Source organism: Myotis nattereri, assembly GCF_964212035.1.
Source record: "Myotis nattereri genome assembly, chromosome: 4".
NCBI classification, from domain to species: domain Eukaryota; kingdom Metazoa; phylum Chordata; class Mammalia; order Chiroptera; family Vespertilionidae; genus Myotis; species Myotis nattereri.
In genome coordinates, this window is record NC_138079.1 from 62,736,495 (window position 1) to 62,763,609 (window position 27,115).

Genomic DNA, 27,115 nt, shown 5'->3' on the forward strand with positions numbered 1-27,115 from the left:
ATATACAAGAAAGATCTATTTTATATTAAGGCTCTATGATTATCTCTCATCATTGATGTTTCTATCTCTCTCTCTCCCTCTCCCTTCCTCACTGAAATAAATAAAGATATATTTTAATAAAATAAAATATACTTCATATACAAGAAAGATCTATTTTATATTAAGGCTCTTTTGAAGGGACTACAAAATTTCCCTCAATAACACATTCTCTGGAAATCCTCTCTTTTCTTTACCTGATGTTCCCCATGCTACTGTTAGGTCACCTTGCCCCCTCCTGCCATAAATAAACCAGAAGGGTGCAGATCTAGGTAGGGAGAGCTGATGTCACTTGGTCAGAGAGGGTACTCAGAAAATATGTATCACATCGCAAAGGAACTAAACATACGCCAAGCCACTTAGCATTCAAGGAACGACTAACTGAAAAGAGATTAAAAAAAAAAAAAAAGATGGAGAAGGGGACACGTTTAAACCCACCATAAAGATGGGGCTGTTTTCTATGGTACATCCTTTCTACACTACAGAAGGGCTTGTAACAAGTTCTATACCTAGGTTGACAGGCAATTTGTTTTGAAGGTCCAATTTTTAAAAATAGAAAATATCTCCATGTGATAACTGCTTTGCAGGGAGATACAATTCACCTTAAGCAAACTTCATACATGAAAATATGGATTTATGGAGTATATAAATTAGAGAATCATTGTTCACTTTAGTAAAGACTTTCATGGTAGGGTTAACCTATTTTGTCAGCTCTCTCAATGTATTTTATATATCCTTTTGTTTAGCAAAATTCAATTTACCTATTTCTCTTGTACAAAGGAAGATACACTTATAGTTGAGACTGTTAATTTTCTGGCTTTCATAGGTTATGGGCAAGAACAGACAGGGCTTTGGCTTTGTACGCTGCATGAAAAAACGGCACTGTAGTTCCTCTGTGGATAAATGAGTCTTCTAAGCAATCTTTTTGCTAACTGTACTCTGTAAATTCTAGGAAACACAGCAGTGGGGGAAACGCAAATATTCCATTTTAGAGCTTTATCGAGTAGAAGTTATTCAGGGAAATACATGTGGCCCCACTAGGGAAAGTTCCATCTTTTACTTACAGTGTCTCCTGGCATTACAGTGTGGCAAGCTTTACACTAAAGTTACTTTCATCTACTCAGAAGTACAAATTATGCTCACCTCTTTGTATAGACTCTCTCAGCGTTTCGGTGCCTTAGAGAAGGAGTTCAGTGTAAGACACCAGAAGGGGCCACATCGTTTTAAATCATTACGCCTACATACAAAGTTTGCAGGCATTTTTGTCATGCACAGCTCCATTAGCTAGGATGAAAAGAACTGTTCTCTGTTCCAACTCATAAAATACATGTAATATAGAAAAAGACCATAAAAATAAATTTTTAAAAAATTTCCCCATGATCCCTGGTTTTCAGTATTCAATGTCTTTTCCTCTTGCTGAAAACTATCAATGGTACCACCTATATTACACATGCAATTTGAAAAACGCAGTGTATCTTCCTAAAGAAATACATAGCGGTGTCATTTGAAGAAATTACTGTGATTAAAGGGGGGAAAAAAAAACATGTGCCACAGGGTTTTTTCCCAAATATAAGAAATATTGGATTTTACAGTTCTCTCCAAAGACTGCATAACCATAATTTACATTTTCAAAATTATTATAACTCTTTTTAAGGTACTAGCAATTTGTCTGGTATTTTAATCTTTTTTGAGTTAACAGCTATTAGCACTTTTGGAAAATGTGAGGCAAATTGCTGTGCTAATTAAGGTAAATCACACCACGGTTTCATTCTATTGCTGCTGCTATAGGAGGCTGAGGGGAGCACTGCCAGTCTCCAGGACTCAGTTTAACCAATTTATCTAGACCGTCGCACTGTGTCCTCACCTCCTTAGGAAGACCTTCCCCACAAAGCTCCAGATAAGGGTTAGCCTTGGCCTGAATTATTTCCCCAATGATACCTATTGCTCAAAAAATAGAATTTCTGATAAAATTTGCTGAAGAATCTATATATATGAAACCCTAATATGCAAACAGAACAAACAGCGGAATAACAGAACAACCGAACAAACAAACAACTGGTCGCTATGATGTGGGCCAACCACCAGGCGGCGCGCGCATGGAACATAGTGGGCGTCGGCAGGAGGCGGCAGAGTGCAGAACATGGTGGGTGTTGGCCATGGCGGGATGGTGGAGCAAGTGAGCAGGGGCTCCAGACCAAGGCGGGCACCAGTTGCTGCCATCGGGGCGAGTCTCTGGTGGTTACTGAAAATTCTTTGCTCCTATGCATCGTGGTCCCGCCTGAAGCTTGCACCTGCTGCCGGCACCAACCCCGCAAACACCCACTTTTGGCTCCTGGCACCGACTCCGATCACTTGGCACCATCAGTGGGTGCAATCGGCGGCTGCTGGCCCCATTCACCCCTCAGGGCTTCTCCACCTCTCCCAGCTCCTGATGGGCGATCGGGGCCAGCAGCCACCACTCACACCCGCTGACGGCGCCGGCCCCGCTTGCAACCACTGCTGGCGCCGGCTCCAATCGCTCCCTGCCATCAGCGGGTGCGAGTGAGGCCAGTGCCATCAGCGTCAGCACATGGGAGCAGCGGCGGCAGGAGCAGGGCTGCTAGCAGAGAGGGGACCAGGAGCCGTGGTGGGAGGGGCCAGGCGGGGGTACGGAGGAGGGGCTGAGACCTGCTCCTGCGCCCACCACAGCCTCGTGGCCCACAGTTCCTTTCAAGGTGCACAAATTCGTGCACTGAGCCCCTAGTCCATTTATATTAAGTGACTTGTGTTTCCTCTTTGACTCATGCTGTGAAATAGGACATGCTTATTGTAAGGGGACAACTATTTGACACATGTGAGTATATTAAAATCACAATTAGGGATATAATTCAGGTTTGCCTCGTTTTACTATGCTTTGCTTTATTGTGCTTCAAAATGTTGCTTTTTTTTTTTTTTTAAACAAATTGAAGGCAAGATCCTCCACCAGCAAAAAGATTATGACTTGCTTTATTGTACTACTCTCTTTATTACAGTGGTCTGGCACTGAACCCACAGTATTTCCAAGGTATGCCTGCAAAGCACTTAAAATCACTATTTTTTTAGATGGAGAAAAGTTCCCTGCAAAAACTGAACACTATTTAAAATACCAACAACAGTAAAATGTACTGCGTTATTCCTGGGCTATAACTTCCTTGACAACAAGGAGTACTGTAGTCATCCCTTTGCTTTCAGTCTTACTCACACTGCCTGGCATGTTCTTGCCCATTAGAATATAACCTCTTGAGACAGGAGTTTGGGCTGTTTCTGTCACAGCCAAATCCCTAGCACCTACAGAATGCCCTGCACATAGTAAGTGCTCAATAAATATTAGTTGGTTAAGTTAATATGATAGTTCATTAAAGAATGCTTACTGAGTAACTAAAGAGGCACCAAATAATACTTCATCAGAAACTGTGAGGACAAGCTCACCTTGTTCCCAGACTGTTCCCGCCACATGCAGCAGTCTCTAACGTTTGGACATACGGCAGCTCCAAACTCCTTTAATCCTTTGAAGTTCACACCCAAGGTGATTCTTTGTGCTACTCCCCTTTCCATCTGACATCACAGGGGAGCCTCTTTCCAGATAGACCTCCCCTGGGTTTCCAATAGTTTCGCACAGGAGAAACTCATGATGGTGACTCGGCAGTTTTTGCTAGGTCACGTGGCTGTCAGGCAGGACTCCGGGAACGGCTGGGCTGCACCTCAGGTTAGTTGAGGGCAGCCTTCCTTGCTGGAGATCAGGGACACATTACACTGGGCGGAGGACACTGAGAAACATGTTAATGGCCCCTGGACAGGACTTGGTTTCCAAAACTTTGCAAAATCGCACCTGGTTCAGAAGACCTGCTCAGGGTGGCAGGCCCAGGGGAGCCCCACAGATGATGTCACAGTGACCTGGTAACACACGGGACTGTGGACAGGTCTCCTGTCTCAAAACAATGCTATCTCCACCCATTGATTTGTTGGGCTTCAGCAACTCCACATGCCTGGGGGCAACTGGAAATCTGAGGGGCTTTTTGATGACGGTTTTCATTGTGACAGTGGTGTGACTCTTGTTGCAGGGAGCCGGTAGACGGTACTGGGACAGGCTGGTACCGTCCCGAGAGGAAAACTCTCCAAACCAGCTCCCATGCCATCAGTGGGAGATCAGACACGTCTCTTCTCTGCAGCATGGTTTATTTGGGTGAAATACTTGAAATAATTGGTTCATTTTTTATCCAAATGACTAATAAGGCAAAATTAAAGTATGTCCAAGTTCCAGTAAGAATGGAGGTTGAGGGAATGGAAAAAACATTCAGTGAGCATCTACTCTTTCCCAGGCATCTATGCCTTAATGCCCTGATTACAGATGAACAGCGGCTCAGACAGATTTAGTGCTTCACACAGGGGCACACAGCTTCACTGACATTCACTTTCCAGCTACAATTAAGAAAAATGATTGTTGTTTTCACACAAATTCATTTCAAAGTTCTCTTAAATCTCTTCAACATGGCTGCTCTGTGGGAATATAAACGACAATGGATCCCACTTGGCCTGCGAGGCATTGTCATGGTGCTGTGGTCGTGGGAGACGCTGAACCGTGACGTAAACGTGACGGAGCTGCAAGGGCCTCTGGACAGCACTAACTGTCCCCTGCCCCCAACGGCAACTTCCCTTCCTCTCTCCCACCCAGGGGAACGTTGTCCTGTGTCCCTCAGGCAGAAGCCAGCAGGAAAGACAGGGCCCACGCTCAGAGAGAGGGAAGAACAAGGAAGCCAGCAGCAGTAAACCCCAAGGAGGGCCTTCTAGGGGGAGAGCAGGCCGCTGTGGACGGGGAGCTGAATGGCACCTGATCCTCCCCAGGGGGCTGGGAAGGGCTTTGCATAGGACGTGACCTTTAAGTGACTTGTGAAGGACAAAGAGGCACCAGCCCGTGGACGACATGCACTACATGTACACGTATTTGTCAGGGAAGAGGGAAACCCACCCTAAGCTAGAATAAAACAATGGCTCTCCCCCTTGCTTTGTGAGCTCTGTGGTCAGTTTCTCCAGCACACATAGCAACTTAGAGTATAAGGGAGGTGAGGTATGTTCTTGTTTTAAATGGCACTTCTCTGAGGGGGGAGGGTAGCTAAGAAAATGGATCCCCCTGTCTCAGCGGGAAAAGTAAGGGGCCCACAGTATGTCTGTGAAGGTGTCGCAAATAGCACACTCGGCGCCTGCCTCCTGATTCAGGGCTCTTGCCCTCACGCTGGTCTGTCATTCTCCAGACTCCCTGGGCAATGCCACTCACTGCTAACAGCCCCAGAGGCTGACTCCGGGGGGCCCAGCGGCAGAGTGCTGTCTCGCTGGCAGACACCTCCGGAGTCCGTCTCTCCCCGAGGTGCTGGCTCTCTGGCTATTATGGACCCTGGCATTCGTCAGGTGCCCCTGGAGGTCATCCTGGACAACGCACATTCAAATGAGACTCCACTGGCCCCAGGATGGGCACACATGGAAATGAGTAAAATAGGCGTAATGCAACTTTCAGCAATAGCTCCAATTTGTATGTGAATGAGATGCGTCATCTAAGTGCAGTTTAAAATATTTTAAATAGGACACTAAGAAAAAAATAAAAGAGCAGACAATACATTGGTTTTCCCAAGACCCTGCTCAGCCGACAGCATGCACACTGCAGGCCCTGGCAGGTTTTTATGATCCTTTTTCCTGCCCTTTGTGGCAGGACCTCTCACGTCCCCTTTCAGGAGACATGCCGCATCCTGGTGATGTTCCTCCACAGTTAGAGCAGGGAGGCCTGGGATGCCCGGCATCCAGCACCACGTTCACAGGCTCCCAGCTTACCTCTCTCTTTCTCGAGAGCAGTGAGGCGGATAAAGCTGGAGCTACATGGACAGGCCGCAGGCAGCACCCACAGTGAGGGGGATGGGTCTTCCCAGCCTGGTGGAGGCCGTGGAAAGGACTCTGGTGTGAGAGCAGCCTGGCTGCTCCCGCTCTCTACTCTGCAGGCAACTTGGGGGTCCCTCCCTTTGCTCTTCCTTCCTCAGCCACACCCAGGCCTTCTCCATGAGCCGCGCCCTGACTCGGCTACAACAAATGTCTGACACATGTTTGTTGATGTGAGATGACTTAAACTATGGCTGCAACCAAGATTACAATCAAGAATGCTGTGGTTCTCAGTCCAACTATTCTCGGGGTCCTTTAAACCTCCCCGCCCAGGCCATGTGCCAGGCGGCCTGTATCCGAACCTTGGAGGAGTGGGACCCAGGCATCATTATTCTTTACAGCTCCCAGGAGATGCCCAAGGGCAGCGCGGGTTGAGAGCTGCTGGACTAAAGCTTCCGACTGAGGAGCCCCTATAGGGTGCAGATGATATCTTCACTTGGGGGTTTGAAGGCAAGCCCTGAACTAAGATTACTGAAAGGTAAGGAGCGCGTACCTCCTCCCAGGCTGCCCTCCGCTTTAAACTCTGAGTCAGGGGTTCTGGAGAAAGAAAGTTGCTCCCACAGCTCACTAGCCCACCTTTCTGTTCCCCCAAATACTCATCCCTGCCTGAAACAGAAGTATACTTTTGACTACGGTAACCCCAGACTGGTTTCTTCTCCTTCAGCACTGCCTTAGATTTCTAGTGAGGGGTGGCCAGAGGAGGCAGCCCCTGGCCTTCCCAACAGCTAAGGGAGGGAAAAGTGCCCCAAACCCAGTGTTCACATGGACCTTGTGCTTCTGCAAGGGGCCACTCATGAGGTGGGAGAGGACTCAGTATTTATTATACATTTAAAAAGAAAACTGGATTATCTTATTGGAGCCTAAAAGCCACTTGCTAACCACGAGAGTCAGCTGACTGCAGGCTACCCATAATGCACCATGCTTCACACAGAAACCTCACACCCATAGCCCGAGGCCTCTAAGAATGCATTTTTAAATATAGATGTAAGAACTCTGACTCTTGTGAGGCAAAAATCTCATCTAAAAACCCCAAAGCATAGAAAGAGACAGATACTGAGAAGGCAATGAACCTGGCAGGGCGGCAGGCTCATGAATTCAGTCAATTTTGTCAAATGCAGTCATTCCATTTCAGAATCTGCAACGATTGGGAGTGCTATGCTCTGTCAATATCACAACAGGCCTGGCTTCGTGCTGTCTCTTTTTCATGAAATGTGGGCTGCCTGTGAGGACGAGCATTGCTTCTCTTCACTTGAATTAACACAGTGAGAAAGCAGCGGAGAACCCTGAGGACGGGGATCACAGAAACGCCTGCAGTGTTAAGGGAGAATCGGGGCTCGGGGCTCGCCAAGCTGAAGCCTCTAATTAGAGATTAGTGTGACAGGAGTCCCACAACCACACTGTCAGAGAGAAAAATTAGTGACATTTTCATTCCCTGTTTTACCCAGCGATCCTCCACCAAAAAAGATGTTTCAAGCCAAGTTTAAGTTCTAGGCACCAGCCCTGCGTAGGCCACTCTGAGGCCACAAGCCCATAGCCATGGAGTTGACCCACGGTGCAAGTCTGTACATTTTTAAAAAATAGATTTGCATGTGCAGTGCAGACGAACGCCATGACAGACATGTGCGGGACAGGGATGGAGGAAGCCACTTGGGCATTCATCTGCAGCGCTCCAAATGGTTCAGCAAAAGATCAAGTCTTTGAGGAAACCTGTGCCCTAATAAGATAATTAATGTAGTCGCTGAGTGGTAAGTGTGAGGTATTTATGGAACACATCTGGGTGTTTCTAAATTACACAGGCAAAATTAAGCTGGAAATACAATTGAGGATGAAAACTCTCAGAACTAAAAAATGTGTTTTCTCTTGTGCTTAATGGCTTTCTTCTTTTCAGCTTTCGTTTTCTTACACAAAGCTTATGGAGTGGTCATCACCAGTGGACACCTGATGACAACAATTTATTTCCAAAATTGCATCAGGTAGAATTTATGAATTTGACCTGTTTCCTAAAACACATTTATTATCAGCAAAAATTTATTCTGCATAAAAATAATCTATAAATCTGTAGATTAAAAAACCCCTACAACAGCCCGGCCAGCATGGCTCTAGTGGTTGAGCATCAACCTATGAACTAGGAGGACATAGGTTGATACCCAGTCAGAGCACATGCCTGGGTTGTGGGCTCGATCCCCAGTGGAGGGCGTGCAGGAAGCAGCCGATCAATGATTCTCTCTCTTCATTGATATTTCTATCCCTCTCCATTCTTTCTGATCAATAAAAATATATTTTTAAAAACCCTACAAAACAAGTGCTATTTTTGGTTTTCAGAAGAGAGGCTACATCAATCAGAGCATTTCAGGGCTGGCCTCTGAAGGATGCTGAGTCCCATGGCACAGCCGCTGCCTGAACTCTGTGACTGTCTTGAACCCAGGGAGCATACGGCTACACTCAGAATTCCCAGCTACAGGAAACTGGTCTTATACCCCAGGGGTTGTCTTTCTTATTCATTTATTCCCCTCTGCCTCGGTATTTTTTATAATCAATCAAATTATTAAGAAGCAGTGGGATCTAAAGGTTATTAAACTTGCTTTTCGCTGAACAACTTCTATAAACCACATAATAACTAAGTAGATAAACAAACCATATAAATAACGTAAATAAATAAAGCAATAACAGTGGGGCTCTCTGGTTGATGGCTGCAAAGCCCAGGCACCCTATCCTCTTAGCCTGAGGAATCTCCTCAGAAGCACGGTGTTACACAGAATGCAGATGGGAAACACAATCCAATCCATTCACCCATCATCTGTCCATACACCCATCCATCCATCTGCCCATCCATCTATCCTTCCATCCATCATCCAATACATATCTGTTTAGCAACTACAACATACCAGCCACTATGGGAGGGCCTGACAATACAGCACAGGAGATACTCAGGGACCTTACATTCTAATGAGGAGGAGAGTGGTGGGGATGAAAAAAGTAAGAATTAACCACCACAACAAATAAGAGCTACTAGTTAATCGCTTCCTTCAAGTAAGAAACTTTGCCCATATAAACTCACTTAATCCTCTCAATGGCCTATGAGATGGGTGCTATTTTTACTTCCACTTTACAGATGAGGCCATGGAGGTACGGGATCTGGAGAGAGAAAGGCCAGGAGCATGGTGACAGGGATGACGAGAGGAAAGCATTCTCACAAAGGTTAGCAGGTGGGCAGCTGCTAAGAGATGGAGCAGGTTGTGGACAGAGAAGTGGCCGCTGGATTTGGTGACATGGAAGTCACCGGTGACCTTGAAAAGAACAGAAACGGGGCACGGTGGGGATGGAAATAGGTGGTGAGGAGTGGTGAGAAAGGACGGACGACTGTTCACAGCCAGTCCTTCTCAGGAACTTCCCGGGAGTGGCCAGAAAGCAGGGCTCCAGAGGACCGCTGAGGCAGGTGTGCTATGTAAGTGGTTCTTCGTGCAGAAGAAAGGTAAATCTGGGTGCCGGTTTTGAAAATTAATTTGCAGTCTGACAGCACTGTGGCTGCCCATTTGCTTGTCTCCCCCAGGAGGCTGCAGGCTCCATGGGGTAGGAACTCGATCTTGTTCACTGATTTTTTCTGACCTGTCACCTATCAGAGTGACTGGAACATAGTAAGCAGCTCAATAGCTATTTCTTGAATAAATGAATAAAATATTTAATCAAAATTGGCAGGGGGGAAGTTTAGATTTTCTCTTTGAAAAACTACTTGCCAAACAAAATTTGCATGAGGCGCAGCATGGCCAGCCCTGAAAACCTGCTGCCCTATGGCGGGCCTCTCGAGCATGGCCGTTCCTTCCCAGCGGGCACCAGCCCCCCCCCCCCCCCCTCCCCCCGTCTCCTGAGCCCCTGCGGCCCATCCTTGTTCTCACTTTGCAAAGTCAGGTGCTTGCGAGTTCTGGGATTCGATCTGAGCTCTGTTGAGATATTGCTGTTACCTTTCCTATTTCTAAATTAGAAAAATAATATGATCCTGCAACCTCATTCTTTTGTATAACTACTTAAGTCGAATCAAAGTTCCAAGGAGATTATTTACTGCAAAGCAATGATGCTCCAGGGTTCCTTCAGGCAAATGCCAACCAAACAGTCTATCCACGCTACAGCATTTGGGGAACAGAAGGCCTCCTTCCTCCTCTAACACACACACACACACACACACACACACACACACACACACACACAATTTCACTCTACATCCATCCCATAACAGAAGTGAGCAAAACAAACAAACAAAAAAAACAGCTATTTGCAGCACACTTCCTCAAAAGGTTCTCAGGAGATGTTGATTTTTCTGAAGAAACAAACCAAACAAGTCCCAGCCTAGACACCGACTGGCTGTCATACTTGGCAAATCTTTCCTCTTTCTGTTCATCCGCTGGTCTCTAGGTTTCTTCTTCCTCTATAAGTTTGACTGTAAATTGATTGGTCTTAACAATTTTAAAAAGTAGATTCTATGGTTTTTTTTTTTTTTTAGAATTGTGGTCTGAGTCTCAGGGGCCTAGTTTTTGTTTGTTTGTTTGTTTGTTTGTTTGTTTTTGGTAAGATCTTAGCATATATGATATACATTCATGGCTAGGATATTATGAGCCAGGTGGTTCATATCATGGTTAAATATCCACTACATGATTCGGAGCAGGTATGCATACTACATGAGTAAATAATAATGAAAATAATAATAGCTAATAGCAGCTACATTTATTGAGTATTGTCAGTGTGCATATCTTTGGGTTAAGTGCTTTGTTGCAATATCTCATTTAAACCCATAGGCTACATAATATTATCCCATTTTTCAGATGGTGAAACTGAGACTTTTAGTGAGGAAGTTGTCCAAAGTCCCACAGATAGTAAAGCAATGGAAGTAGAATTTGAAAACACTAACGTTCACCAAATAAACGTGTCACAAAAGCTCCAGGCCAGCATTTTCTGGGTTTAGTTAGTATCTAAAGGCAGGAAAGGCCTTTCGGTTACCACTTCACAACAGTTCAGGTGAACAGGGTTGGAAGAAGAGGTGGGAACACTTGGCTAAAATGAGGTTGAGTGGTCACCTCTATATCTCAGCTGATGTGCTTTTCCCTGTTTCAATTACCAGGAATAATCAGGAGAGGGTTGTAAAAATGTGTTTTAAAGTGCTCCTGTGTGAAAAATCACCCAGAGAAACTGTTTTATCAGCAAAAGAAACAAGATGCTGATACTTCAGGTGAAAGACTGAGGTGCAGATTTGGGAGCCCGGCCACTCGCTCACCACCTCTCCTCGTCCCTTTGGTGGAGCACATGGCACTGCGGGTTGTTCATGTAACCAACGGTATGTTGCTCACGACCTGGGGCTACGGGATCTGTATGGTCAGACCACTCCTGCCTTGTTAGGAGAGAATGTTTTTGGTTTTTTGTGTTTTTTTCTTGGTGTGTTTTTCTTACACTTTATTTTCTTTGATAAGGCATACATTTTCAGTCTTAAAATTCGGCTACGGGCAATCTAGAAACAGCTGTGTGCACGTTGCAGGGGAGGGGCTCACCCCTGCAGGTATACACTTTGTTTCATGGCTGAATTGCTACCAAAACAGTCCTGGACACAGTGCTCCGCAAATTATTTTCCCTGAAACTGATTTTTCCAGTTAGTTCTGTGTATTAGTTACAGAGCCCTACATTCTTTTCCCCACAGGGCTTTCCTGCTTATGATTCCTAAATAAGCTGATAAAAACTCCATTTTCTCCACAGAAATATTTAGGTTGTTGAGGCTTTCTCTCACCATGATTACTTCCTGGAAAATGCAGTGGTCAATTCTGCCCTGAATATTTTGATATTAAATTGGGCACACACGACTTGGCCCTGGGTAGTTGAAGGCTGTACAGCAGATTCCTGGCTCTAAAGGGCTGACTGGTTTGTTACTTGTTTTCTATACTGGCTTCTCGTTGACTTGATTAAGCGAAATATCTCTACCATTTAAATGAGGAACCTGTGTGAAAACAAAGATTCCATATGACCTCAAGAAAGAATTTCTTATTTTAAAAAAATCATCTATTTCACTCCCCAACTAAGTACTTCGGGAATTAGGGCAGGTAAAGGGAAAGGGTCTTGGCCATGGCAGTTTGATGAGAAATGAATTAATTTCATTATTTCCATGGTGTGGATCAATAACAGTCGCCTCTGCAGCGGCCCCTGGCCTGAAGGCAGCTGGAAAAATCAATAGGATCACAGAGAAGCCCTTTCCTCCCCCCGCAGCCTCTCTGATCTTTTCTGGGTGGACTCTTCACGCCTGTGTAATTCTAATTTATGTCAACTAGAAATCAAAGAAATTCCGAGAGGCTTTGGTCATAGGACATTGGGGTGGACCTTTCAAAATCTATTTATGTCTCTTCCTTAAGTAACGTGGCCTCCACAGCCCTCCTGGCGCCTTAATGGGCCCAGGAGAAGTAGCCGTCCAACAGAAGGGCAGCTACCTGCTGCAGACGGAGGCAGAGGGATGGAGTTAGTAGATGGAGGTGCACTTTCTCCATCCTGTCTACAACTCTGCAGGGACAGAGGAACTAATAAGCATTTTAAGCAAAATGCTTTGCCAAGAGTGGCTCCCTCAATAACGCTCTTTAATGATACCCCAGACGCTGGCATTTTCAAATCAAATGAACAGTGTATAAAATTAGTTCTGCATGAAGTTAAAAAAAAAAAAGTAAGTGAAAGGGAGCTTTTAAAAGCTCCAGCATTTCTCCATCCAACTGCTTTTCACAAGGCTTTGGCATACGAGAATTGCTACATTTATGATGTTATTCGCTGCTCATAATTCAGGCTCTCTGTCTCCAAACTTCTGTATTAACACGCACGGCAGAGGTTTCCACCGCGACATTTTATCACCGAGGTTTCCTCAACCAGCCAGGCTGCCTCTGGCGAGGTCTGGTTTCTCAGCCAATGCTATGCCACTGGGCTCCCTCCCTTTTCATCAACCTTGTTACCCAAAACATTTTTCATTAACCTTGAACACTGCATTTCCATTTGCCCTACAGCTTTTCCATGAATTTTTTTTTTTGTCTTTTCCAGTTTTGTTCTCCATCCAAACTGCCTTCCGAGAAATGAGGAAAATACATTATTAGGAGAAACAGATCTATATAGAATCTAGCATTCCCTGAAGTTGTGAAAATGATTTCTAGAACCAAAGCCGCCGTCTGTAATTAAGGCAAGCAGAGTAAACATACTGCTCCTATTAGAGTCCCGTTGATTATACAAGTAGTTTTTACTAAATCGCCAAGTAAACGTGTGTTAAGTTGATAGGTGATTTCGGGTCAACTCTAATTCCCAAGGTCAAGTAAGCCTTTGAACAGTCTTTAAGAATATAAATTCACCCCAATTCATCAAAGCCATCTCACACAGCGTTTTCTTCTCTTGGTTCTTACAATGCATTAAAGTTTAGGAGATTAAGTGGCCTCAGCTTCAAAACCCAAAGTAATGCCTGTAACGTGCTTATCTATCCAGCAATCAGAAAAGCCATTCAAACCGGGGCTTCCTAACGCACTTCCTAATTTTACAAGTGCCCGGGGAACGCAGCGTTCCTCAAATGGCCGGAGGACTCCTCCGTCACCACTGTTGCAGCCAAACAAATTTTACTGCTGTTTTGCTTAGACATTGTCTGATAATCTAAGTACATGTTGCTTTCGTCTGCAAACAATATGTTTAATGTTTCTCATCTGTTCTTTGTTTACCTAATGAGAGAAGCGGGAGGAAAAACACCTTCCTGCAACAAATACAATGCGTTTTGTTATTCTTACAATTTTTCAAAAACTCAAGTGAGGAAAAAAGCGTAAGTTTGGTCACGTATAGCTTTCGGATTAAGTATAAGTGGCCCCAAATGAAGCTGACTGCACATGAAAGAAAATATAACCAGCCTTCAATATTTCTCAGAACCACAGGAGCACGGCGCATGCGTCCTGGGACACACAGATGCCACACACCCTCCCTCACCCCAGTGCAGGGGCCCCAGGGACAGCGTCTCTGAAGTGGGGGTAATTGTGCAGACCATTGAGATCTCTTGTTCACTCCTTTGGCTCCACGAAGGGGAAGGATAACTCATATTTATGAATTATTAGTGGTCAGCAGGTTTGGTTAAGGTACAGGGAGAAGAGAGAAAGGCCCAAATGAATTTAGTTAATTCTTTGTTGGCACAGATGATCGCATTGAGGTAGTAAATCGTTGTCTCCATATCCTAATCATAATGTCTCTGTGTTTCCTGTTTTTATCATTTTTCTCCATTATTTTTCGTAGTACTTTCTTTTTGTTTACCTATTTGAATTGTCTGCTCCCCAACTCACCCTTCCCTCCCATTGCAAATCTTTCTTCATCCCTATGCCTGGGTTAGTAAGTTGATCCCCAATACAGCGTGTCCCATGGATGCATTCGTTTTCCTTCGTAAAGTGTATAGAAATGTGATTATTGATATCTTTGTATAGAAAAGAATCTGAAGTTTAAATTTAAGTGAGGAAAAAAAGTAAAAGGGCAAAATCTCCTGTAATCTGAGGTTTTTTTTTCCCTTTCATTTTAATTCTCTTTCAAAACAGGATAGCAGGCAATACACTTTTTTTTTTTTCTCTCCTCTGGAAATTCAAATATTAAACCACAGGCTAATATAATGACATTGATGATAAGAATAATCAATAACACTGAGCATTTTATATATAACACAATATTCTAAGGGCTTGATATAAGTGCACTCATTGAAATGCTCACAACACTTCTACAGGAAAGGTACTATTACCATCCCCATTTTTCAAACAAGGAAACAGAGATACCAAGATGTTAAGTAACTGCTCAAGATGACACAACCAAGTGTCCAGCCCAGATCTAAACCTGAACTCTGGCTCCAGAGACCCTACCCTCCACTACAAACTGCTTTTCTTTGCTACTCAAATTTTTCTTTGAGTCTTGATAAAAATTTGAAAGCAGGTAATGGATAGCATGATACCAATTTTGAAAGCTGAATAGCTGGTTACTCTAGATTTCCATTCAACTAAATCAACCAGGCGTTTCTGTGCAGATTTCACCTGCACTTTGTGTGTGGTTTGGAAACTTTTTCTCTCCTCACAGAACCTCTCATGTTTGCCTCTGAGCTGCCTTAAGCCTGAGGGCGCCGGGCAGCAAGCCTGGGCCCCCGCACCCCCTGGCTGGCCACAGGCTATGGTCGGATACCTGGTGCTAGAGCCAGGGCCGCTCAGAGCAGCTCACAAGTTGGAGAAAGGATTCAAAGGCTGCCCCAGGAAATGGGCAAAACCCTCAGGGGTACCACCATACAGAACAGTCACCCCATCTCACTTTGAACTAACTTGTATTTTGGTAGAAAAGGATCCATTTTTTAAATTTAAAATTAGCAAAATGCTGGGCAGCAAATATATCTGAAATAAGCTCCTATAGTAATCAAACAGTAAATTTCTTAAAAAAAGTTTTTTAAATTGGTTTTTGATTTTAAATTTTCAATGACAGTTTACATTCAACACCATTTTGTATTAGTTTCAGGTGTATGGCATCGTGGTCAGACAATCCTATATTCCACGAAGTGTTCCCCCGATATCTCCAGTACCCAACTGGCACCACATGTACTAGTAGTTATTACAACACTACTGACTATTTTCTCTGCTGTACTCCCCATCCCCGGACTATTTTGTAGCTACCAATCTATACTTCTCAATCCCTTCACCTTTTTCACCCAGTCCCACAAGCCCCCTCCCCTCTGGCAACCATCAGTCTGTTCTCTGAGTCTGGTTCTGTTCTGTTTAGGACATAAATTTCTACAGTTCATCACTGAAGGTGGAGCTGATCTCAACAAATCCAAAGACTAGAACGATGGTGATGTTGAGATGGTTGTGGATACAGCGACCCACTTTGAATGCACACATTTTTGGTGTCCTTGCTTAGGTAGTATTCATGTAGGCATTCCTCTGGCTGAGACTGAGGACCTCTGCTGTCATTGCTCAACATTTCTAGAATACTCTGCCGACTGTGGGCCCTCCCTTTAACTTTTTTAAAAAGAATTTTATTTTAAAGTGGCAGCGTTAGTAGTAGTGATAGGTTTAGTTAGTAGTGAAATTTGAGGGAGACTTGTAACCCTTGGGTCTCAGTGCTGTTGCTTAGTAACAAAGTCAGTCAGCTTTCCAAGCTGGGCTGAGACGATATAATAACATCTCTTTAAACATTACCAATGGGCAAAGGCCTGGTATAAGTTGGGATTTTAAAGCATTTAGAGAACAGAACTGGGTCAATTAACAAAAATGACAAAGCACACAAAGGATTTGGGCTATTCTTCCATTTGCCCCAAATTTGCTACATTTAGAAAATGCATGTCCTTTGAGAGGCACATAATATTTAGTTTCACTCTCTTTTGCTAGATACGTCCCTAACCACCACTTGCAAAAGTATCACACGTGTGTAAATTACTCTAAGACTCCAGCGTTTTCTGAGCAAGTATCTGAAGTGCCTCTTTTCCAAGGAACAGTCCCTGTGCCTGGAGATGCCCCAAGGATGTGCCACAAGCCTGAACACAGACTCCCGAGACCTGGGGTACCGTCTGCGATGAGTGGCCTTGAGCCATGTGTGGTCTTTCTGAGACTCTATATTCTCACCTCCACAGTATGAATAACTATTCCTTAGATCCGTTATAGGGAAAACATCTTCAAAGGGCCCCGTGTTAAATATGGCCCAATTTCCCAAACTCACATTCAGGCCTCTGGGCCAGCTCCACAGACCTGCAGTGGGACCTCTGGGATCGTTTCTCATCGTGTGCTTAAGTGTGTAAGGATGCAAATTCCCATGTAATATCCCCATACCGGCCCATTCCTGCCCCCAGATAGTCAGAATGCATAGTTGTTGGGCCTTGAAATCGCATACTTCGAATTGGGAAAAAACAATCTGGCACTTTCTTTCCACCTTACTGCTGCAGGAAACGTGGAACCCAGAGCAGAACTTTACTGTCAGACCCTGCACGTTGCAATGTGCCATGCAAACATTACACATTTTGTCCATGGGCTTTAAGGGTAGGAGGCCAAAATCAAAGTTGACTATGAGTATGATTGTTTTTTCTTTCTGCATAAGCACAAAATTCATTTTTAAATAGAGAAATGCAAATATAATGTCAGATTAGGTTAGAAAGCCAGGCATCTTACAATGCATAGATGTTAACAGTGCATGTATGGGCATGTATACATATATACCTACATATATACCTACATACATACAAACCTACATACAGAGAGAGAGAGAGAGAGAGAGAGAGAGAGAGAGAGATAATGATATCCAGCTATTAACTACACTGATATGTACGAAATTAACTTAAAAGGTAACTCTTACTTTATCGCATCTCATCAGCCCCAAATATCTCAGAGACTTGCTGCTCTGCGCAATCAGGGTGGCTCCTTGGTCTGTAATTTCTTTACACCATCCGACATCCACCGTCTCTATAGTCATGCTGTATCGCCCAATGGCTATCAGTGCTGTGGGAAGGGACAGGGGGAAGAAGGCAGAATAAACATTAGCAGTGGAAGGGATAAATATCTCATTATTACCATTTCTCCCATTTCCTCACTACATTTGTTCCTAAAATGTTGTGTGTAAATGCATGTTTTATAAACAAAATTAAGTTTAGAATGCTTTAGGAAAGCTTGCCCTATGACAAACCCTTTCACAAAGTGAATGATCATTCCATAATTTCCATTTCATTGGAACACAACTTTTTATCAGTTTTACTCGTTGCAAGGTTACCTGTACTTGCAAACATTCATGTCTGCAGAAGGAATAAATTAAAATGAATTACACATAAAATGCTACAGAAAACCCCAACTAGTAACTAAACTTATCCCAAGATAATGTTAATTTTTTAAAAAAAGAAAAATCCATATAAACACCATTTTGAGGTGTGTAACACTGCATATGAATTTCTTTACTGATTGGCATAAATTTTTCCATCTGTTCATGATCTTAAAATGTAAGAATATATGATATTTTCCACATTAGTCCTTCCTGGGACTGTTAGGAATTAAGAGCACATTATACACACAGTTGAATCTAATTGGTGCCATGCTAGAGTGCAGTAAAGGGAGTGCATTTGTTCTGGTGAATTCTTCCTCATATCAGAAGTATTCTTTCCATTAGCATATAAAATGAAACCTGTCATCTGAAAACTATGACAGTATCTCTAGTCTCCTTGACTATTTAGCTGGTACTAACGTGCAGATGCTCATCCCGTAATCTTTGAGGTGCCCTCCTTATCACTGCTCATAACCAGTCACCCCATCAGAGCGACCAATCAGTGAATGTGGCTCTTTGCTGCGGACTTCTGATTGGACAGACATGCATGCCTCTACCTCTGTGAGCAGAAAAACAGATTTCAGTACCTCCATCCTGAGTACGTTTATGGTGCATTGGTATGTAAATGAAAACCCCCAAAGCAATGCCACAAATATTAAAAAGGAAGAAGTTGTTTGCTAATTATTTCCTCATTCTATGATAGGATGAATTGATTCACTAGATTAATAAGAGCAGAGTGAATTATTCATGTGAATAAATGTTAACTCTTATAGCTCAGAGAAAAGTATACTTGGCAAAATCACTTTGCTAATTACCTCAGTAATTTTTCTTTTAACCAGAAAACTCACGCCCATTCCTTTAAATATCAAAGACAGATATTTAAAGCTTACAAAAACAATAGTCATGATCCCAGTGTTTTCCAGTGAAAATGCTATAAAGGAAGAGAAAAATTTTTTCTTGGAAGTTCCTCATGCCACTAATTTGCAGATGCTCTCTTCTTTGTGTGTGCTATTTTGGTGCTATTTCGGTTAGTTTTCCTAGGAGGTAAGGCAGGGCAAGGGGGCGATCTGCCAAATGCTTGCTGAATCGTCTGAATGATATTTTTGTGTAGTAGAAGCAATGTCCCAGGTCGATCCCATTGGTGTTCTTGACCTAAGAAAACTGTTGTTATCTCTGCTATGGTCATAACTTTCATTGGTTATGATGTCCTGAGGATCCCCTATGATGAACGAAGTAGAAGATACATAAAAAATATTCCTTTCAATACAAAGGGCTCAAACTGTCATTTCAAAAGACCACAAAGCACAGGTTGCAAGATGGCCCTGGGGCGGTAGATTGTGCACCTTTACTGAGGTTGGAGGCTAGAACATGAAAGCCCTGCAGTAGCTAGAAAAAGGGAAAACCAAATGGAGTTTTCAGAGGCTGATTCCTGAGCAAATAGAGTCAATAGCAATGTGTTCTAGGTGCTAAAATCACTGGTGTTTGGTATTTTCTTTTTTTGTCCATATTAAAATAAACAGTAAATAAGACAAATGAAGATACATCAGGGTATTCGATTTTTTTTTGTCATAGTCCGATTTACTGAAGTAAGAATTGAACTTTATTGCTGCTTAACTTGCTTATTTATTCAACAAACACTCCATGAGCTCTCACTCTACAGCCTTCTCACCAATATTTATAGACTATCCATGTACTAGGCACTGGGCTAAGAATTTTAGGTGCATTATCTCACTTTATCCTCACAGCAATGTTATGCAGTCGTATTGTTATTTCCATATTAAAGATCAGAAAATGAGTCACAGAAAGATGGAGTAACTTTCCCAGTATAACCAAATAGCAAATGGGGAAGTGGATAATAAGCTCAGAGCTGGCTCTCAGCACTGGATGCCCACCCAACCTACTAAGTTGGAATCCAGTGGTCAGGCACTGGGACATTGTAATTCACTGCACTACCAGCATGTGGAGCTGTGGTGCGACACAGGGGTCCTGTGCTGGGTCCTGGGGACAGAACGATTCCCAGAGCTCAGAGGCCAGCTGCCGTGGGGGTGGGTGATGGGAGGTTTGGGTGGAAGTGAGGAACAGCCAAGTGAACAGTCACCATACAATGCTCACCCCCATCTCTTCCCATGCCTACCTCCTTCTCACTTTTCAGGTCTCAAGTGAGAGGTCAGCTTCTCAGAGTCATCACCCTATCATTTATTACTACTATTGGAAGTGTTATTTATTTATTTGTTTATTTATTTACTTTTTTGTGGCCCACCTCCCCCATTAGAACGACGGCTCCTATTCACTGCTGTATGTCCAGCACCTAGCATGTGCCTGGTACAGAGATGGTTCTTAAAAATACTAGCTGAATACACCAGTGACTCGAACATGTTTAGGTCAATTATAGAGGCATGCCAAGGGGGGCTGGGAGCCCCTCACTCTTCAGAGGAGGAGCGCTATCATGGGGGCCTCCTGGAAGAGCTAAGCCAGGTCTTGAGGGATGAGTGAGGGTTTTTCAGAAAAACAAAGGAGTGAGGGCAAGGGTGTGGGGCTGAGGAAAAGCATGTGTCAGGGCAGGGAGATGTGCAAGAACAGGGACTGCAGGTCTTCCTGTGTGTCTGAAATTAAAAAAAGTGCAAGGAATTGGCAAGACTTATTGCAGAAATATTTATTCATGATTAGTAGCACTGAGGTAGGCATAAGAGATAGAAAGGGCAGCAAAAATAAGAAGAGTCCTTGATGCCGTGTTTATATTCTAATAGGCGGAACAGATGTGAGACAAACACAAAGTGTGTGTAATTCTAAACTGTAGCAAGTGTTCTGAAGGCTGATCACTGTAAGAATAACATTTAGATGGGGGTGGGGGGGAAGGTACTGAGGAAAGTGTTTCTGATGAAGTTATTTTTAATAGCCCTGCAAAAACAATACCAATTTTAGAAATTACACACACACACACACACACACACACACACACACACCAAACATCTGATGTTAAATACCTCACCAAGGCCCCAATCCAAGTAAGTGGCAGAGACAGGGTACAAACTGAGATAGTTTGTTTCTTTCCAAAGCTAACACTCATTCTACCAACAGCAGCAGCACCAGTGCTGTAGGGGGTGGAGGGGGGGGGGTGGGGCGGGGGGAAGCAGGCTATGTGTGTTCAGGATGTATTTCCTTTTACCACAATTCTGGAGTGAAACATTACAGCTTACAGGTAGCCAAGTATTTGCCTGTGACTATAAGATTCTTTATTGGAATCTTTAAATTCTAAAATGCATACTGAGTAATTTACTTCTCTGTGACTATATGCTACCTTTGGATGTTTTTTCGTTGTTGCTCATGAGCTAGCTGTGAACCATGTAGTGCGATTTCAAATTCACTTGTAGCCTCACAATGTAGTAGAGGTCTGACCTCGGGATGACATTGAACATTTCTGAGCCTCGGTTTCCTCACCTGGACAAATGGGGATGTTGACTCCATGTCCTGCCTACTTCACAGTGTTGGCTTGAGGGTCAAATGAGATAATACATGTAAGGGACTTTGTACTACATAAATGTCATGATTTATGTGATATTTTCCCAAACCATTCTACAGTAGTGCAGTTGATTTAAAATGAAAAGACTTGAAAGAGTTTTGAAAAATAAAAACCTCCAGGCAAATGAGAGCATTATATAAGTACTTGGTCATTATGTCACTGCTATAGTTCTTGAACTGCCTACTCTCCATTGGTGTTCATTAAACCCTTAGACTGCACCTGGGATGACAGGGCTGTAAATGTATGTATGATTACTACCTTCATTAGGGGCTGTTGACACATTACAATGATATTTATTGAGCCCTGAAAAGGGATAAATTATGCAAGACTAATTCCTAATCCCCATGCAATTTTAATATACTTTATGTGCTAAGTGCATCTAATAAAGTTAATTTTTAAAAAGTTACACAAATTACAAGCTGTAATTCAGTAACTCATATGATGATCAAGGAAGGATATAGAATAGATCAACCCACTAACAGGCATTTCCATAGGCATACAGAGTGACTGAAAAACATGGGCACATACACACTTACTTTTGACTAATAAATTCCATTTCTAGGAACCTACCCTGAAAATATACTTCTAATTATACAAAATTACACACACACACACACACACACACACACATGACATATATCCTATCTAATAATAGACAAACATGGTAATTGACCGTACCTTCGCTCCACCTCCCATTGGCTAATCAGCAATATATGAAAATTAACTGCCAACAAAGATGGCGGCTAATTTGCATACTGCAGGCAGATCCCACTGCACTGCCCACCTGGGGCTGGCAGCTGTGCAATCCCGAGCGGCTGGCCACCCCAGCGGGAGATCCTGGCCTGCCGTGTGCGGGGTGGGGCGGGTGAGGTGGGTGGGGCAGGCGGCAACGCAATCCCGAGCTGCCGCGTGCCCCAGCGCAGGATCCGGGCCTGCTATCTGCAACTGGGGGAGACGGGGCAGACACCTCGGGATTGGGTGTGCTATCTGCCACCAGAGGAGCGGGCCTGAGCCAGCAGGTGGTTATCTCCCGAGGGGTCCCAGACTGTGAGAGGGCAAAGGTTGGGCTGAGGGACCCTCCCACCTGCCAGTGCACAAACTTTTGTGCACAGGGCTTCTATTATATATATAAAGTTTTTTCATGGGAGCATTGATTGTACTTGCAAACTTACAGAAACAGCCTTAATGCTCAAACATAAGAGTGTGGTTAAATAAACTATGCCACACCCTCATAACTGAACACAAGAAGCTGAAAAAAAAAATGGGGTAGATCACTGGGGACTTCCAAATCATTCAATGAAGAAATGAAAGTGCAAAAGGGCTTATATGGCGTGCTACCACCACACAAAAGGGGAACATAATAAAAAATAGGAATCTGCTCATTTCTGAGAAATGAGTACGGGAGAGATTACCCACAAAACATACTGGAAGAGTCTATTTAATTATAGGGGGTTGGTGGGAAAAGAGAGGGAAGAAGGGGGGCACAAATGTGGTGGTGAAGTGTGAGGAGGGACAGATACTTCTTGAAATATCTCTTTGGCTATAGCTTTGAATCTCTGAACCATAGTAATGCTTTATATACCTCCCACATAAAAAAATTAAGGCCAACTAGAATGTGGGGGAACCCAAAGTGGCATAAAAACAGCAACAAATAAATCCTAATTGTATTACCAGTGAGCAGCACGAACCTGCTGAATAATATAACCACACTGAAGGGGATGGGAATTAAGTCACTTTGGAAAACATGATTTTGACTGAATATTATAAGGAGCAAAATCAAAAAGAACTGCCAGCAAATATTGTTCTCTAGTTAGTAAATATGTTTCCCACAGAGGTGTGAGTTAGCAATTTAGTAAACAACTTTATGTGTAATCTAGGATTGTGGAAATTGAGTGCCAGTCTTCGGACTGTTAAAGAAATAGGTTACAAATAAGAAAAGGGGAGAAGATTATAATGAATCTGTGGTATTGAACTGAAATCAGAGGTATTAGAGTGAATTCATATTTTTTATATATACACACATACACACATAGTTACATAGACACATATAGAAATAACTAATAAATATCATGGATGTGCATGCATAGTTTAGTACACATACATATATTTCCTATTTTTTTCTGCTGAGAGGGACAAGAGCAATAACACCCCAGAAACAATGACCTACTAGCACCCAGATCTTTATTTCAAAACATTATTCTCCAATAAAAGGAATCAGGGCTTCTCAGAAAAATGGTTGATTCCAGGTCTGGGGCAGGGAAAATACAAGATGAGGCTGGAACATCTTGTGTTCACAACAAAAAAAATGCTTAAAAGGAATGAGGGCATGCCAAAAGGACACTGAATCCAATCAGAAAGAGCTGCCAATGGCCACATCTGGAACAATCTGAGCATCAAATAATGATAGCATTGGATTATAATTTAAAAATTGGAAATGCATCTATAAATCCATACTGATATAAATGATCAAATAAACAAATAGACAAGCAGGGACAGATCTTCCTTACAGAAGAATTCCGATTAAATGTGTATGGAATGAGAGAAATACAAAAAAAATCAGGCGAAAACCACAGTAATCACTGTTGCAGGCAAGATCTACCAGTGGATGCTAAAATCTGTTGGTGAAAGTTTGAGGAAAAACAGATTATGGGCAGAATGCCAAAGACATTTAACAATTTTCAAAAATCATAACTTCATAGTAGAGAGACCCAGCAGATTCCACCTTCCCCAAATGATCAAGGTTAGCATTACCGGTAACAACACATATATGCCAAAATGAATAATATTAACTTACTCATCAGAAAACATCACACAAAACCAAACTGAGAAACAGTCTACAAAATAATTCACTAGTACTCATCAAAAGGGTCAAGGTAATCCTATCTAATAACAGACAAACATGGTAATTAACCATACCTCCGATATGCTTCCCATTGGCTAATCAGGGCGATATGCAAATTAACTGCCAACCAAGATGGCGGCCGACAGCCAGGCAGCTAAGCAAACAGGAGGCTTGCTAGCTCCAGTGATGGAGGAAGCCAAGGTTCCCCGCCTGCCCCTGCCTGCCTCTGAGCTTGCACTCTAAGAAACAATATTGCAATTATAGAACCTAAACAAACTCCAGAAACCTGCTTTCAGCCAGCAGGGCTTCAGCCAGCAGGACCGCAACAGTGTTTCAATTATCGAACAAACGCAGATACCTGCTTTCAGCAGCTGAGGACTCAGAGCTGCAGCCAGGTCTCAGAGCTAAAGCTGGCTCTCAGCTCCAGTGACAGCCATAGAAGGTAAATAAATCCCAGAATTAAAAAAAAGAAAAAAAGGAGAGGTTGGGAGCTTCAGTCGCCCGCCAGCCTGAAAATGGCCTTCAGCCCCTCACCCAGACTGGCCAGGCACCCCAGTGGGGACCCCCACCCTGAAGCAACAAGATGGCGGCTAATTTGCATACTGAAGGCGGGCAGCAGCGGGCAAGGCTGTCCGCGGTCTGGGACCAGATCTGTGACCCTGCCGGGTGGGGGGCAGTGCTTAAGGCTGTCCACGGTCTGGGACCCGGATCCGTGACCCTGCCGGGCGGGGGGCAGTGCTTGAAGCTGTCCAAAGGACCAAGACACAGATCTGTGACCCTGCCGGGCAGGGGGCAGTGGTTGAGGCTGTCTGCGGTCCCGGGATCCGGATCCGTGACCCTTCCCGGCGGCGCAGCAGCTCACACAGGGGCGGATCGGCCGGGGTTGGGCAGGGCAGGACGCCTGGCTTCCACCCAGCCCCAGTCACTCTGGGCAGGTGAGCAGCGCAGAGAGCCTCTGGACAGGGGAGGCAGACCGGTGGAGGGCGGCCTATACTCCCCACATGGCGGTGGTGACAGCTGTGAGCATGCCAAGCGGAGCCTGCAGGCTGAGTTGAAGTAGCGCCTACAGGCCATCAGTGCCCAGGAGTGGTTGTGCAAGATCCGCCTCCTGGCCCAGAAGGTGCAGGATTGCAGGGACAGCCACCATGGCAGGAAAGACTGACGTCCTCCTGGCCACACTACGGGGGTTTGCGGATCTGCAAAGCCAGAGGCCTCCAGTATGCACATCCCCCCTGGCGTGCGAACATCCCCCAGCACACTGTCACCTTCCTGCGCCTGCAACAGTTGCAAACCAAGGCGTGCACAAGTTCCCCCCCCCGCCTCTCCACCGCACTTCCATCAACCCAGCATGCCTAACACCCCCACAGGATGTGCACACATCTTCTCTGATGCGCTCACGTCCTTTGGCGAGTGCCTGGGTGTTCTGGGTACTGAGGGTGGGCGCCTGTGAGATGACAGTGAGAGGGCAGAGTGGTGATGCCCTGTTCCCACAGAGGCCAGTGCAGTTACGAGATCACCTCTAGGGGGTTAATGCAGGTGCTGAGGTGGGAGCAGATGCAGATAGACACACCTGGTGGGCGTGGGCGGCCCTCGCTGAGGTGCCTTCGGTCAGCATTCAAGATCAAGAACCCAGAGGCAGAGAGGAATTCTGTCCTCTCAGTGAAACAGTGGGATAGTCGGGGCGACTGTAGAGGAATGTGCACTTTGGGTGCCAGCACCCATGAGCGAAGGCTGCCCTGACTGAGCCTCGCTTGCTTAGGGCCTAGCGCACTCCTGTCGGGCAGCGGGTGACAGGATGTGCTTTTCTGAATTAATGAGAGAAAACGTTGATTCTCCTGCTGCCCACGAAGGTGGAAAGTGAAGTGGGGAGACATGTGGGGAGTGAGCGAGGTTCCCTGTCTGGGGGTTCCAAATCTGCTGTTGGTTTCTTTCACCGCTGACTAGAGATATACATTTGGGTGTCCCCCCAAAATGTATACACACTTTGAATACCTACTAATTCTAATGGTTTTAAGCATAAGAAAGAAACAACAATGGAGCTGTTATCTGTTAAAAGTGTGGGCACAAACAGGTAGTTGGACATTCCCTGAGGGGTCTCAGATTGGAGAGGGTGAAGCGAACAGGAGGCTTGCTTGCTCCAGTGAAGGAGGAAGCCAACGTTCCCCACCTGCCGCTGCCCGCCTCTGAGCTTGCACTCTAAGAAACAATGTTGCAATTATAGAAGCTAAACAATCCCCAGAAACGTGCTTTCAGCCAGCCGGGCCTCAGAGCTGGAGGTGAAACAGTGTTTCAATTATAGAACCCAAACAAACCCAGAGACTTGCTTTCAGCAGCCGAGGTCTCAGAGCTGGAGCCGAGCCTCAGAGCTAAAGCCAGCTCTCAGCTCCAGTGACAGCCATAGAAGGTAAATAAATCCCAGAATAAAAAAAAAAAGAAAAAAAGGAGAGGTTGGGAGCTTCAGTCACCCGCCAGCCTGAAAACGGCCCTCAGCCCCTCACCCAGACTGGCCAGGCACCCCAGTGGGGACCCCTACCCTGAAGGGGGTGTGACTAGCTGCAAACAGCCATCATCCCCTCATCCAGGCTGACCAGGCACCCAAGTGGGACCCCCACCCTGATCCAGGACACCCTTCAGGGCAAACCAGCTGGCCCCCACCCGTGCACCAGGTCTCTATCCTATATAGTAAAAGGGTAATATGAAAACTGACCCTAACAGCAGAAAGACTGGGAATGACTGGTCACTATGACACACACTGACCACCAGGGGGCAGACTCTCAATGCAGGAGCTGCCCTCTGGTGGTCAGGGTGCTCTCACATGGGAGGAACTCTGCTCAGCCACAAGCCAGGCTGATGGCTGCCAGTACAGCGGTGGTGGTGGGAGCCTCTCCTGCCTCCTCAGCAGCGCTAAGGATATCCGACTGCAGTTTAGGCCTGCTCCCCGCTGGCAAGTGGACATCCCCTGAGGGCTGCCAGGCTGCCAG

At 44.6% G+C, this 27,115-nt stretch overlaps 1 protein-coding gene across 1 annotated transcript in view; it reads right to left on the reverse strand.

Moving 5' to 3' along the window:
• FBXL17 (F-box and leucine rich repeat protein 17) overlaps nt 1-27,115 on the reverse strand; it is a gene marked incomplete at its 5' end in the record, with an annotated part of 453,231 nt that overhangs the window by 7,323 nt on the left and 418,793 nt on the right. The window contains one exon of the mRNA XM_081090051.1: nt 17,317-17,459. Coding sequence (XP_080946177.1) covers nt 17,317-17,459 — 143 coding nt within the window. The remainder of the gene's footprint in view (nt 1-17,316; nt 17,460-27,115) is intronic.